Source organism: Cutaneotrichosporon cavernicola, assembly GCF_030864355.1.
Source record: "Cutaneotrichosporon cavernicola HIS019 DNA, chromosome: 3".
Lineage (NCBI taxonomy): Eukaryota > Fungi > Basidiomycota > Tremellomycetes > Trichosporonales > Trichosporonaceae > Cutaneotrichosporon > Cutaneotrichosporon cavernicola.
In genome coordinates, this window is record NC_083395.1 from 2399794 (window position 1) to 2413983 (window position 14190).

Sequence of the window (14190 nt, forward strand, 5' to 3'; positions counted from 1 at the left end):
AGGTCCTCGTCCAGACCTTTACGTAATCAACCCTCACCCTGTACCAATATGATATCACTACCCCAGATATCAACCTCACGTGTCAAATGCCAAAGATGAGCGGACATCAAAGCGCACAGACATGACGCGACCTACAACCAACTCCAAATATTGCAACTCCGCATCCCGCACCGCCCACCACAAACAGTTGTCACACGACCAACAACAATGACAGCTTTGAGAGACTCAGGCAGCACCCCGGCCCTCACCAAACTCTCCTACCTCGTCATCTCGGGCGGCACGGGCGCCAACTCGTTTGCAAGCGCCTTCGGCCCATCGCCTGCCTACGTGTTACCCGTATCGGATGACGGGGGAAGCTCCGCCGAAATCCTACGCTGCTTCGGCGGACCGTCTATCGGCGATATCCGTGTGTACCTCTCCATTCACGCTGACGGCAGGCTCGCGCCTGATCCGCCTGATCCCGCAACCCTCAGAACCTGTCACAAGAGAGGACCGCGAACGGCGGGCCATCTACAACCTCATGGCGCATCGGTTCCCGTCAACTGTGGCGGAGAAGATCGCGCGCGAGGGGTGGGAGGAGATAGTTGAGGGGCGAAGTGCACTGTGGAACGACGTCGGCGAGGACAAGCGCGAATGTATCCGCGGTGAGCTCTTTCGCGATCATGGCAGCTGACAGCAGCATTCCTTGTGCACTTCCAGACGCTGTGCCTGCGACGCGCGCATAAGCGGTTTTCGTTCCGCAACTTCTCACTGGGTAACGGCTTCCTCACCGGCGCGCGAGATTTATTCAGTAGCCTCCCCAGCGCCATCTTCCTGTTCAAATCGGTCGCGGGTGTTAACGTGAGTGTATGATGGTGCAAGCTGACAAGAAGGAAGGCGTTCAGGTAATTCCTGTCATCAACACTAATCGTGAGTGTAGAGAGGCGACGTCTAAACCAGGTCGATTTTTAGGGGCATTACAGCTGACAGCAGAAACAATCACCATCGCTGCCAGCCTGGCGAACGGAGATAAGATCATCGGGCAATGCAACATCTCGCACCCTGCGCCGCCACCGCCAATACAGCCATTGACCCGGCTCAACTCACGTGGCGTACTTGTTGGGCCTCGACCTTCCTCTAGCAACCACCTGCGACCGCCACGCAGACGCGACTCGCGGACGTTTGACACTGTTGACAGCGCACAACCGTCGCCAAGCCGCGGTGCGACCCCATTGCCCCTCCAGGACGTTGACGACGACGAGGCGTTTGGGCGGGGCAACATTGGGTATATGAAGGGAATGGAGGAGGTGCCACTCGAGTCACGTATCGAGCGGTTGTTCTACATCAATCTGTATGGGCAGGAGATCTTTCCCGAGCCAAACGGCGAGTTGTTCGAGGCGTTGGACAAGCGCGACGTGCTCGTCTACTCATGCGGCTCACTGTGGACAAGTATCATCCCCTGCTTAGCACTGCGGAACCTCGCATCGTCCATCGCCCTGTCCAAGTCACTCAAGGCCAAGGTCATGCTCTGTATGTTGTCGAAAGATCCACCTAACACCCCAGTAAACTCGGTCAACGACCGCGAGACGCCAGGCTACACTGCCATGGACTACATTGACACCATTGCAAACATGCTCCGGCACTACGACGTGCCGGTGCCATTGCAAAACCGCGACGACATGATTCTGTGGGAGACGAGCAGCTTCATCACGCATGTTGCGTATCTTGAGGGTGGCAAGGTGGAGGTGGACGAGCAGGCCATCACTGTGAGTGGGCAAATGGGCAAGGGGGCTTTTGTTAATGTCCAGGCACGAGGGATCAAACTCATTCGCATTCCCTCTGAACTGCACTGTACCCCAAAGGACAAAACACCGCTATTTAATGCCATGACAGTCGAGTGGACAATGGAGCAAGTCGTTTCAATGCTCTAAGCCTGTAGCCATAGTATTCTAATGCTTGCATGCTAGAGAATTGCCTGCTGTACATTGTGCAGATAGTCACGTGACCACCCTTGCATCATCAATCATATCGCCACCCAACAGGCGACTTCGAAATTCCTCCACTCTCAACTACTCCATGCCCAACCTCGAACGCCTGCAACTTCCCCTTCGCCCGAGCGAGCACTCGCTCGCGGCCCACATCGCTGCACTCGACCTCCTGGCCGCGCGTCTGGATGCCCTGCCTACCCGCTCGCGCTGGGCGGCGCGCGTGCCCCTGAACTCAAAGGCTAGCTTTGAGGGCGACATTGTACACACGAACGAGGTCAAGGTCAACGTCGCCGGCGACTGGTGGGTCGAGATGTCAGCACACGAGGCAGGCGACTGGATCCGGAACCGGAAAGCGAGTGAGTTCCATCAAAGGCTATACTGATACAGCCATGCTTGAGGAGCATGCTCGTGCCACTGAGGGACAAGCTGTGCAGCCCAACAAGGAGGAGCAGCCCAATGTAGCAGCTGGCCAGCGCGTCCTACGTACCAAAGATATTACCTTTGATCCCTTGCTGGGAACTCCACCCCATCTTCCACAGCCCCAGCAGCAGCCCACCCCAGGAACACCGGCCAAGGCCTCGGCAAAAGCGGAGCCCACCATGGCGCTTGTCAGTGAGGGTAAACAAGTAGACGTCCCGGAGTCGTTACAGAGCCTTGTCGACCTCGTCGGCGAACATCTCCAGAACAAACTCCGCATCCCAAATGGCGAATCTGTACGTGACATGCAGGCTGGGCTGACCACAGACGGTGAATGAAGCCGGCGAACCGATCTACGAGATCCGCGAGGACACGGACGGGCGTTCTTTGGCTCCGATGCCCGAGAGTAAGGGCGAGGGATCCATTGAAATGCCGGAGAACGAGGACGCGAGGTACTTCTCGTCCGAAGCGGTGGAGCGGCGGGCCGCGCTGCGCCGACGCATCTTCCAGGAGGGGAACTCGGACGATGAGGACGACGACATGGATGTGGACAATGTGGACAAGGACAAGGACGGAATGGATGTCGACGATGACGAGACTCCCAAGGCTTCTCAACCCGCCAACAGGCTCCCGACGCCTCCCCAAGCTTCCACTCAACCTACCTTCCAGCCTACCTTCCATTCCACCCTGCAAGCCACGCAGATCGGCGACCTCGTCTCCCCGACAACACCAACGCAGGCTTCCATCGCGTCGTTCCCCACTTCACCCGCCCGCGGCCCGCCCAAGGGCATCTTAAAGCAGCCGATGCGCAAGAAGAGCGTGTCGTTCGATGAAAGCGTGCCCATTCCACCTGACACACCGCCGCCACGCCGCCACGGATTCCCTCTCGACCAGATGATCGCGAGCACACGCCCCGTTGACGCCCAAGGCCTCCCGACAAAGCAAGTGCCTACGCTCAAGATGCCGCACCCGGGACGGCGGGCGGCGCCGCAGACGTTTGGCGGACTGCGGACAGGGTTCCTCGGTTCGACACCGATCCTCAGTCTCGCCCCGCAGGTGGAGAGTAGCCGCGCGGCCATGACGCAACCCGAGCCCCGGGAGTTGTCGGAGCTTGAGATTGCGCGCAAGGAGGAGGAGAAGGCGCAGGCCAAGCTCAAGGAGGAGAAGGAGAAGATGGCCCAGGCCAAGCCTGCTGTGCAGATGCAGGTCGAGGAGAAGCCGCCGGCGGCGGCGGCGGCGGCGGCGGCGGGACCGAAGCCGATCCCACTGATGGAGACGAAGCCGACGGCGGCCAAGCACGAGAAGACGGATATGGACGTTGACGAGCCGCCAGCCAAGATTCAGAAGACGGACGACCGACCGAAAAAGAAGAGCCTGTTCGCGCAGCGCCGCACCCCCAACTTCCCGAAGCAGAGCGAGACAGTGCCAATGGTGACGATGAAGGGGTCCGTCGTTGAGGCGCCTCCTGCGCAGCGGCAGACGGGCGTGCCGCCAACCGTCGGCACATCTTCGTCACAGACGCCCATGGTGATCGTGGATGACGACGATGACGATGACGAGGATTATGGCGATCTTGGCGAGTTCTCCGACGACGAGGAGGACGAGTACGCGCTCGATGAAGCACTCCTCGCCAGAGAGGTGGCGCTCGAGTATCACCGCCGGCAGGCGTGGCAGCGGCCCATCGACGAAGATGAGGTCGACACCGAGGCGGCCGGAGCCGAGGCCGTGCTGGGTATTCCCCGCGTCTCAACAATCTCAGGGCAGGGCGAGGACCTGCGTATCGTCAACCCCACAGCTGACGACCTGAGTCAGTTCCTCCGCGTTGGGCGATCCGACGATGGCGAGCTCGTGTTTGAGCAGCCTCTTGTGCACTCCGGCAGCGAGAGTGATGGGGAGGACGACAGCCCCACGGCGGTGGATCGACGCCAGCGCCGAACGAGGCGGAAGGATGTTATGGCCCGCCTTCTCCGTGGCGAGTACGAGGAGCTGCCCGCGCCTCCAACGTCTGCGCCCGGTCTGCGCGCGGAGCAGTATACCGAGTCTCTGCCGCCTAGTGTTGGCGCTGTCCCCAAGATTGAGGAAATCGCGACTCCTTCCGTCTCTTCCACTGCCACTCCTGCACCGGCCACTACCGCCCCGCCTCCCGCACCCAAGCAGCCACCACCGACGCGCGACGTCGTCGAACGGACTGCGTCCGATGCCCCGTCTGCACCGGCACCGCCGAAGAAGGTGTCGCGGTTCAAGGCTGCGCGGATGCAGTCGTAGCTAGGTCATCAGAATCTAAGATGGCACTATATTGTCGTTCCCCCTTTTCTCTCTGCTTCGCTGATGATATGTATACATGCCTATGCTAAACACTCTATGTCTCCTCCTCCGCGCTGAAGAGCTTGTCCAGCCCCTCCTCGACCGCCGTAATCTTCTCGAGCATGATCTTGATCGCCTCGGGCACAAGCTGCTCAGGCGCGTACTGCCCTGCACTCTCGACGTTGACTGTGGTTAGCTCCGATGATGCCCTACTGCAAGCCAGACTTACACAAGAAGTGGTCGCGGATGCGCGCGAGCTCGACCAAACCCTCAAACTCCGGGTGGCGTAGCACCTCGCGCGACACCGTATCCTTACGCGGGTTCTTGATCACGACTTGCGACTCTCCTGCCTCATCCTTCTCAATCTCGACCACGCCCTCGGGGAAGCAGTTCTTGAACTTGTCCTGGTGTTCCCGGGGGATCGGGCCGCGCAGCATAATGTGGGGAAGGAGACGGTACGACGCAGTCGCTGGGGTCAGCTCCACAAATCTCTCAACTACTCACCAACAGGGGAGAACTTGGCGTGGTCGGCTCCGCGTCCCTTGCGCGCAAAGCAGTGGAGGTCGACCATCTGTCCCGGACGCAGCTTGACGAGCAAGATATCCTCCTGCACAGGTCGAGGGGGGTCGTCGCGGTACCGGTTGCTCTGTCCGCCACTGGGCACCCACTTCATCATGCCTGTGTAAACGTTACTGTCATAGTAGAGTTTCTTGGGATCCGTCTCGCCAGGAGCAGCGTCGCGTCTACGGTCGCACTTGACGCGGATATCGAAGACGTGCGTATCGTTCTCCATCGGTGGCGAGTAGTTTCCGGCTTTTTATCAGCTAGCCCCTTCTTGAACTCACGCTTAAAGTCGAGGGTGTGCGGGTCGATCTTAAGGGGCACGAGGCCAATACGGTGCGCCAACACCTCGTCTTGCATGATACTAGTGTTGTTCCACACGTAGACGTCCTCGATAGCAATGGTCGGTACTTCGGCGATCATGATACGCCTGAGCGCGTTGGCAATGGGAGCATCGACGCCGACGAGGTCGAACTCGATCGCGGACGGGGTCAGATACTGTACCGATACGATGAGGTTCTTCTTAAACGCCGCGAGGTTCCACGAATGGTCCTCTCCGGGATAGTGGTGTGGGAACTCGGTGGCGCCGACTGCGCCAACACGCTCGGGGAAGACCTGGACGTGGCGCCTGGGGTCGTCGAGAGATCGCTGGGCCATGGTGGATGTTGAATTATGACTATATGACGGTAGGTGTTGTTGGTGGTCACCGGCATGAACTTTTGTTAGTGGCGGCCTACTTAAATATTCCACGTGGGTTGGGTGGCGAATCTGGTTCCGCGGTTGACGCGACTTGCTTTGGCCTGTGTATCAACTTCATAACAGCCCTTCCCCCCCCCAAAGTCTCATTGTCCCCCCATTCTCAACAGTCTTGCCTCTTGGATCGACCATGCTCAAGCGCCTTCCCCCAAGTAAGGGAGATACGCCCATTACCTCGGCGACGTCTGGCGGCTTCGGGATCATCGCCAAGCCCTTTCGCCCGCCCACGTCACTCAATGCGCGCCGCACGGTGTTGGGGACAGGGAGGAAACGCAAGGCTGTGAATTACAGTGAGATGGGTGGGGGGACCGACGACGGCGAGGCGGTCATCGATGGATCGCCGCCAAAGAAGATGCGGTTCGAAATGGGCAATAAGGTGTACGAGAACGGCGTGCTCGGCGACATGGCAAGGTGGTGTACCCGCAAGTTTCCCGTGTTCGAGCCAAAGGAACGCACCACGGTGTTTGCCAAGAGGTGAGCGGGGTCTGGGAGCCGCGACGTTCTGGCGGCCTGAATCGCAGCTGAGTGAGCTCGCTGACACCAGCTTCGCCATCCCCGTCATGACGAACGCCAGAACGTCGGAGAAGATCATGCATCCCCTCTCGCACGCGTCGCTTGGCGCGCGACCGCATCCCAACCTCGCCCCGCGGCCTCTGCACGATCCCATGGCTGACCACGCCATCGTGTTGTATGACCCCACGATTGACGACAAGCCTGCGCCTAAGGAGAACGAGGAGGTCGTTGTGGTTAAGGAAGACCGGGGGCCGCACAAAAGCCTCAAGACCATCCTCGGTATTCAGGACCGCAAGGTCAAGGTCGAGGTCAAAGTTCCCGTCGTCATTGATCCACGCCTCAGCAAGGTCCTCCGTCCCCACCAGATCGAGGGCGTCAAGGTGATTTTACAGTAACACCACCATCAGCTAACATCAGTTCCTCTACCGCTGCACGACGGGCATGCTGGCCGACAGCGCGTGGGGCTGCATCATGGCCGACGAGATGGGCCTCGGTGCGTACCTTCATCGGATGTACTGATGTCTAGGCAAGACACTCCAGTGCATTGCGCTGCTGTGGACCCTCCTCAAGCAGTCTCCTCTGGCTGGCAAGGCGACGTGCGAGAAGGTCATCATCGCGTGCCCTACCTCGCTCGTCGGGAACTGGGCCAACGAACTCGGTTAGCTGGGGTTTCCTTGTAATGGAGCTGACCTCAGTCAAGTGGCTCGGGCCTGGTGCCGTCAACCCACTGGTCGTCGACGGAAAGGGCGGCAAGGCGGAGCTCATCCCCGCCGTCCGCCGCTGGGTGGCCGCCCATGGTCGCAACATCACGTTGCCGGGTAAGCCTTCATTTCTTCCGAACCTAACCCCAGTGATGATCGTCTCGTACGAGACCCTGCGCTCTCTGGAGGAGGAGTTGGCAAACTGCGAGATCGGCCTTCTTCTCGCCGACGAAGGACACCGTCTCAAGAATGCTGGTGAGCTCTCTGGCATTCGAAGTAGCTGACATCAGAAACCCTCACCTTCCAGGCGCTCACTTCACTCAAGGTCAAGCGACGCGTGATCCTCACTGGCACGCCCATCCAGAACGACCTCTCGGAGTACTTCGCACTGCTCAACTTTGCCAACCCAGAGTACCTCGGCTCCAAGCTCGACTTTAAACGCAACTTTGAGAGCAAGATCCTGCGTGGACGTGACGCCGACGCGTCGGACAAGGAGAAGCAAGAGAGTGATGCCAAGCTCAAGGAGCTCAGCGGCCTCGTCAACCGCTTCATCATCCGCCGCACCAACGACCTGCTCTCCAAGTACCGTGAGTTCTTCTCTTCTAGCTGCGACTGACCTCAGTCCCGGTCAAGTACGAGCACGTCGTCTTCTGCCGGCCGAGTCCCCTGCAGACCGCACTCTACAACCACTTCGTCAACTCGAAGGAAGTGCAGCGCTTGCTGCGTGGCAAGGAATCCCAGCCTCTAAAGGCCATCGGCCTCCTCCGCAAGCTCTGCAACCACCCTCAGCTCCTCAATCTCCCCGACGACCTCTCGGGGAGCGAGAATCTTCTCCCTGACGACTACGCCGTCGCACAGACTGGTCGCGAGCGTGGCCTCAACTGCACCTACTCGGGCAAATTTGTTGTCCTGGAACGGTGAGCTAGGGTGGCCCTGAAGTAGCTGACAAACAGCATGCTCGACCATATCCGCAGATACACCGACGACAAGATTGTGCTGATCAGTAACGCGACGCAGACGCTTGACCTCATGGAGCGCATGTGTCGGGCGAAGAAATACGGTCACGTCCGCCTCGACGGCTCGATGAGCGTCAAGAAGCGCAACACCATCGTCCAGCGCTTCAACGACCCCGAGGGCAAGGAGTTTGTCTTCCTCCTCAGCTCCAAGGCCGGCGGGTGTGGCATCAACCTCATCGGCGCGAACCGTCTCATCCTCTTCGACCCAGTGAGCTGACTGAATCTACAACAGCTGACGTCCAGGACTGGAACCCGGCCAGCGACCAGCAGGCCCTGGCTCGAGTATGGCGCGACGGGCAGAAGAAGGAATGTGAGTTTTCATAATCATTTCGCCAACTGACATCAGGCTTCGTCTACCGCTTCATGACCACGGGCTCGATCGAGGAGAAGATCTTCCAACGGCAATGCCAGAAGCAGAACCTATCCGCATGTGTCGTCGACGAGGCCGAGGACACCGCTCGCCATTTTACACAGGACGACTTGCGAGAGCTGTTCAAGTTCACCACCGAGACAGTATGCCAGACGCACGAGACTTACAAGTGCAAGCGGTGCCGCGGTGGCAAGCAGTTCGTCAAGGCGCCAGCGCTGCTTTACGGCGACGCGAGCACGTGGAACCACTTCCAGAATGCCGACCTTGGGCAGATGCACGACGACTTGCTCCGTGCTGAGCTCGGGCTGCCTGAGGTGTCTTACGTGTTCCAATACATCTCGCACTGAGCTTGGGGCAACTGTACGCAGACTCGGCACGTCATTGCGAGATTGCTTTGAATGGCGACGGAATGATTGGGTTTTTGGTTGTTTTATGCTGTTGATACGTTTAGAAGTGCATGTACAGGTATTATCTCCAAACTGCGCATAGAGAGGCGGAACTGCTTGAGAAACCGCCACAACCCTCACCTTTGTCGTTGTCGTCACCACCTTCCTCGGTGGCGGACCTGGTTTACTCACCACCTTGCTCGGTAATCAGCTGTTCATCACTCCATCCGTCTGTCATTTGACAACCTCTTCTTGTTCGCTCCTCCAAGCCTTCTTCACAACACTCCTCACTCCATCCATTCATCTCTTGAAGATTGACGACCTCTTCCCCACCACTCACCTCTCCCATCCAATGCCCACACAATGCCCTTCGTAGAGACACCCCACACGGCCTTCGAAGACCTCCTAGTCGGCCTCGTAACTCGTTCCCCCAAGCTTCCCAAACCGACCCTGGCAACACTTGCGCAGCAAGCGCCTCCACGTCCTCCTCCTTCTCTTCCCTCCCTTCCCCCTTTCTCTTCTTCCCCCACCTTCTTCTCTCTCTCCTCCCTCCCTTCTACCCCACCCATCAATTCTTTTGACACCTGGGCAGCGGCTGCCCTGCCTTTCTCGAAGGGAGACTTCACGTGGGTTGCGATCTCCAAGCATCCGCCGCCTGTCGATCCATTCGCCAACCTTCTGTCCGCCCCGGACCTCTTCTCCGCTGTTCTCTCCGAGGATCCTACTACTCGGCTCCCCGCTACTCCAGCCTCTCCCCGGCTCATCCCAGTCAAGCGGGGCGATCCATCGCGGAATCAGAGCCGAGCCCAGTTGGGTGGATTATCGGATGACCTCCAGTCTGGAGAAAGCTGTCCTTCAAGTACCGCCACTCGTGAGGACACAACTCCTACTCCGGCTTGGTTCGGGGTCCCCGGGGCAGTTGCGGATTCGTCATCTAAATGGACGACCGTCCTCAACGAACTCGACCCCTTCGGCCCTCGCAGGTCCCCTGAGTCCGTGCGTCCTCCGGTCAGGATCCTGTCTCGTCCCGGCACCCTTCTCGAGATTTATCCAAGCCGTCCCGTCACTCCAGTCGCCCTCCGAGAACGCAGCCCCAAAGCATTGGTGACAGGTCTACCGCCACGCGCAGAGCCAATTCCAAACGTCACTTCTGCATCCCCCCAGCGGCAACCTTCACGGCCGTTACCACCTGTGTTCACGTTTCTTCCACCTGGAACAAAGGTGATCGAGTCCCCACGGCCTGAAGCAGTGGAGGCAAAGAGTGATAAGAGTCCAGACAAGCACACCTCGCAGCGCACCCAACTGAGTGGCTGGGCGCACAGTGCTCTCGCCCTAAGGCCTGGATCTCCACCCCCTCCCTTCCACATGAGCTCGGACCTCCTTCAGTCACCAAAGCTCAGGCCTGATGACTTCCCCATGCCCAATGAGCTACTAGTTCAGGTCGTACCCAAGGTGGCCACCATAGACAGCTGCAAGCAGTCACTTGCAGAACGCATAAAAGCAGCCAAGCGTGCGGCCACTGCCGAGGAAGTCACCGACGACGATTCGGACAGCGAAACTGCCCAAACTTCGAAAGGCGTCCACTATACACTACGGCCGCGGCCGGAAACTCCTGTCCTGGAGGCGCCAGTGTGAGTCCTCATCAGCTCCAGGTTGGTGCCCTTTGCCCAGGTGCGAGAAGCCGCACCCACACAACAACGAAGGCTGACGCCCAGGCCTCTTCCTTTGGGCCCCAAGGACGCTGGAACATGTGGGCTTAACCCATTCAACTCTTCTCCGTTCTCTTCTCCTCTAAAACTCACACCTCAGCGTCTCCCTAGAGTGTCCACAAGCCGACCATCCACTTTCACTCCTCCGTCCACCTTCATGAGACACCCAACGTTGCAGCTCGATTCCGGCAGAGGTGTTACAGGTGGGGGTGACATTCCTACCCACAGACCCCTTCATTTGAGAATCAGTGCTAGTCATCCACTAGACATGGGACGCAGAAGGCCCCAAGATGAGGAAGATTGGGTCACACCCGGCCTTAAGTACGATGGTAGGGGGTCCGCGTATGCTCGGTACTCGTCTCAGCCTTCCCCTCGCTTCAGAGTACCTGCCAGCGCCCTGGAAGGGAACAATCTTCAGTTTGGAATCATGGCGTCGTGGATGGAGGCCGAGCCAACAGACAAGCAGAAGACACGGCTGCAAGACCTCTTAAGGTACCTCACCGGCTTACTCAACAGCAAGGCGACCGTGGACAATCCGGCTGGAGAGCGATATATCGTCGACGTGTTTGGGAGCGTCGCCTGGGGTGGAGGCACCGGGAAGAGCGGTGACGTCGACTTGGTGATCATTGTGAGTCATGTCCCATGCGGCGCGTCTGACACGCAGGACAAGGACTATCCTCTTGGTTGTGAGTTTCTGGTCGATTCTGCCATAGGCTAATCCCAGATGAGCCTCACCTGTGGAGAACTTCCCCACTCCAACGGGTTACTGCCAACAGCTCCCGAGACCGAAGGACCAAAAACAAAAATGTGTCCAAGATTTACAACGTTCATGTACTGAAGCAATACCTGGATGACGTCTCCGGCTTCGATAGCACGAAAGCCGTTCCAGCCTACACACCAATTGTCAAGTTCGATGCTCCAGGCCTTGGGCTCCAGTTCGACATCTGCACAAACGACCTCGGAGGTTGGTGAGTTAACGGCTGACTATCTCACTCACCTTAGGTACAACTCATGTCTCATTCTGGCATATTGCGAGCTTTCACCGTTCGTTCTTCGCCCCATGATTCACGTCCTCAAACTGTGGCTGGAGTCGCACAACCTCAACGACCCATCTGGTGTCAAGGGGCTCCGGACCATGTCCTCGTATTGCATCACTCTGATGGCAATTGCATATCTTCAACACATTGCGGTACTTCCCAATCTCCAGTCCGCTGTCGAGGTGCCTGCCTCCGCAGACCCCGGAAACACAGGCTTGGAGAACACGGTCTGGGTGTCATGGGGAAAGAGGCAAGGCGACATTGCGCACATCTGGTTCGAGCGCCATCCTCCAGCTGGCTGGGTATCCGCTAAGCCCAGAGTTACAGCTTCCGAGGCAGTACGGGGCTTCTTCCAGTTCTTCTCCAGGTCGGCCTCAGAGTCTTTCGACCCCAACACCCAGCTCATCTCACTCCTCAACGGTGGCATCATCTCACGGAGGTACCCTCAAGCCCCAGGTAAGGGCAACTGAACAGTTTATGCTGACGGGAGGGAGGGAGCACTGGGTCAAGTTGGGACGTCGGTTTCCCGGAAACGACCACGTCGGAAAGTGCGACAGCTACCAGTGCACCGATTGGGACGACCAGCTTCTGATCGTGCAGGACCCGTTCCTGTGGCAAAAGGTGAAATCACTTGGGCGCTTGGGCCGCACTGACTGTCAGAACTGTGCCAAGACCCTGTTCATCGACAAGCAGGAGGGTCGATTTTTCAAGGTGACGAGACAAATTAGTCCAAACTAACATCAGCATATCGCTACCACCCACAGGTTCCTCAAGGCCAATCCCATGGCGACGCTCCCACAGCTTCTGAGTATATAATGGCCCGACAAGCCATGTCAATGACTCGACTCGAGAGGCCACCAGGCTCCTGGTTCAGCTCTCAACCATGTGATGAGATTGTTGAGGCAGCTGTGGGAAAGTAGGCGTATTCCATCCGAGTTCCGCATCGTTCTTGTTATCGCCCTCTCTCTATCTCTAGTATGCTTTCATATTTCAATTCCCTCCTTTCCATAGCTTCATTGTATTATCGTCTTATTGTGATTCAACTTCCTGCTGCGAGTCGCCATGGCTATTTCTCCTCTCGCGAAACCTGCTTCCAATATCACTTTAGCCTCCCCTTGTACCTTGCCACTTCTCTTTTCAGGTCTACTTACGCTCGCTACCTCTCTCTCCCACATCCGCGGACAATTATTCCTCCCAGCGATGACGCCCTGCAGGAGAGCGTCATTGCTGCCTGGACGTGGACCAGCCTACACCAGAACAGAGAGCCATGGTCCCCGACTTCATGAGGCGGCTTAACGACCCCATCAACGAGGATATTGGGACAAAGAGGCGGTATATTCTGGAGGTATCCAGGAATGTGGTGTGGGGTGGTGAACCCCCTGGCTTTTCTGATGCTGATATGGTCGTGGTCGAGAACCAAGCCAAAGCCGCTCCCATAGCTGATACCTGGACACTAAGCTTCCCCATGGATGTGAGCCATCTGAAACGCCTTCAAAAGCTCTCTGAAAGCCTGACTGACAACAGACATCCCTTCTTTGCGGCGCACCCCACATCCAACCCGAGTGAACGCGCATTCGCGCCACAAGTTCCCGGTTGCCGAACGAGCTGCAATTATCAACAGCAATGTGCCGCCTATTTATAGCACCAGCTGGCACCTGCCACTCCCCGTTGAAGCCGGTTACCGTGACGTAGACCAGTTCTCGTTTGAGCCGTCCGCGATGGTCTAGTTCCGCGTCAGCGAACAGAGTAACAACGGAAATCTTCTTGTATTGGCGAATGAGTTTCGCTCGTGAATATTCAGGGTAGATTGTAAATCAGATAAAAAGGATTTACCCGTAGTTATACCGCATACTCTTCATACCTCATTTCAACAATTTGGTCGTATCACTGGTCCGGCTGCCATCCTTCACACTTGCCGAGATAGTCACGGCCTGGATATCCCTCCCAGTCGTTAGAGCTTTTACATCCAGCTCATCAATGACTGGAATCACGAGTGATGATAGGATACAGCCCCGCAACCACACCTCCATGGAGCACGGAGACGGAGTTCTGCGAGAAATCGAAGCCGCTGAGGATCATGAAGTACGGGAATGGCCAGGCTGTAAGCTGCTGGGCTCCTGTACCATCAAGTTGTGTTGTCACATCTACGCATGCATATTATAAATAAGTCTAAGAGGGTGCAGGTACTGTAGTCGGTGGGCTGTTGTTCATACAAGTGGTGCAAACTTCGACCGGTCATCGACATCTGGCTCCAAGGGTGGAAGGGATTTACTGCCTAAGCGCAAACGAGCCATGAGGGGGGCAGTAGGAGGTAGGTGCTTAGCGTAGCAGGAGCGGTTGTTTATTCAAATGTACTTGGCAGTGCCACAAGGGTTGTCTATGTAAGAGCCGGATCTCACACAGATCAACAACCCGTGCGGGTTGGTGCGGGCCATGAATTGATCCCTGTGCAA

At 57.6% G+C, this 14190-nt stretch overlaps 5 protein-coding genes across 5 annotated transcripts; 4 read left to right on the forward strand and 1 right to left on the reverse strand.

Moving 5' to 3' along the window:
* Nucleotides 1–207: 207 nt before the first annotated feature.
* Nucleotides 208–1910, forward strand: CcaverHIS019_0308970 (uncharacterized protein; the record flags this gene model as incomplete). The annotated part of the gene is made up of 7 exons (XM_060599394.1): nucleotides 208–406; nucleotides 438–644; nucleotides 680–840; nucleotides 873–909; nucleotides 973–1509; nucleotides 1543–1745; nucleotides 1788–1910. The coding sequence occupies 7 exons, from the start codon at nucleotides 208–210 to the stop codon at nucleotides 1908–1910; spliced, it is 1467 nt and encodes a 488-aa protein (XP_060456092.1).
* Nucleotides 1911–2055: 145 nt separating this feature from the next.
* CcaverHIS019_0308980 (uncharacterized protein) lies at nucleotides 2056–4649 on the forward strand (the record flags this gene model as incomplete). The annotated part of the gene is made up of 3 exons (XM_060599395.1): nucleotides 2056–2323; nucleotides 2355–2680; nucleotides 2712–4649. The coding sequence occupies 3 exons, from the start codon at nucleotides 2056–2058 to the stop codon at nucleotides 4647–4649; spliced, it is 2532 nt and encodes an 843-aa protein (XP_060456093.1).
* A 94-nt stretch (nucleotides 4650–4743) lies between these two features.
* Nucleotides 4744–5906, reverse strand: RPC40 (uncharacterized protein; the record flags this gene model as incomplete). The annotated part of the gene is made up of 4 exons (XM_060599396.1): nucleotides 4744–4874; nucleotides 4918–5157; nucleotides 5193–5501; nucleotides 5534–5906. The coding sequence occupies 4 exons, from the start codon at nucleotides 5904–5906 to the stop codon at nucleotides 4744–4746; spliced, it is 1053 nt and encodes a 350-aa protein (XP_060456094.1).
* Nucleotides 5907–6135: 229 nt separating this feature from the next.
* RAD54 (uncharacterized protein) lies at nucleotides 6136–8952 on the forward strand (the record flags this gene model as incomplete). The annotated part of the gene is made up of 11 exons (XM_060599397.1): nucleotides 6136–6479; nucleotides 6550–6898; nucleotides 6936–7011; nucleotides 7045–7176; nucleotides 7214–7336; nucleotides 7370–7474; nucleotides 7510–7806; nucleotides 7842–8136; nucleotides 8173–8443; nucleotides 8479–8545; nucleotides 8582–8952. 11 exons carry the CDS (start codon nucleotides 6136–6138, stop codon nucleotides 8950–8952), a joined length of 2430 nt encoding a protein of 809 aa, XP_060456095.1.
* A 1455-nt stretch (nucleotides 8953–10407) lies between these two features.
* On the forward strand, nucleotides 10408–12553 carry CcaverHIS019_0309010 (uncharacterized protein; the record flags this gene model as incomplete). Its single annotated transcript, XM_060599398.1, has 9 exons — nucleotides 10408–10622; nucleotides 10707–10741; nucleotides 11183–11328; nucleotides 11365–11386; nucleotides 11425–11668; nucleotides 11703–12193; nucleotides 12228–12358; nucleotides 12398–12448; nucleotides 12482–12553. 9 exons carry the CDS (start codon nucleotides 10408–10410, stop codon nucleotides 12551–12553), a joined length of 1407 nt encoding a protein of 468 aa, XP_060456096.1.
* Between the last annotated feature and the right edge of the window lie 1637 nt (nucleotides 12554–14190).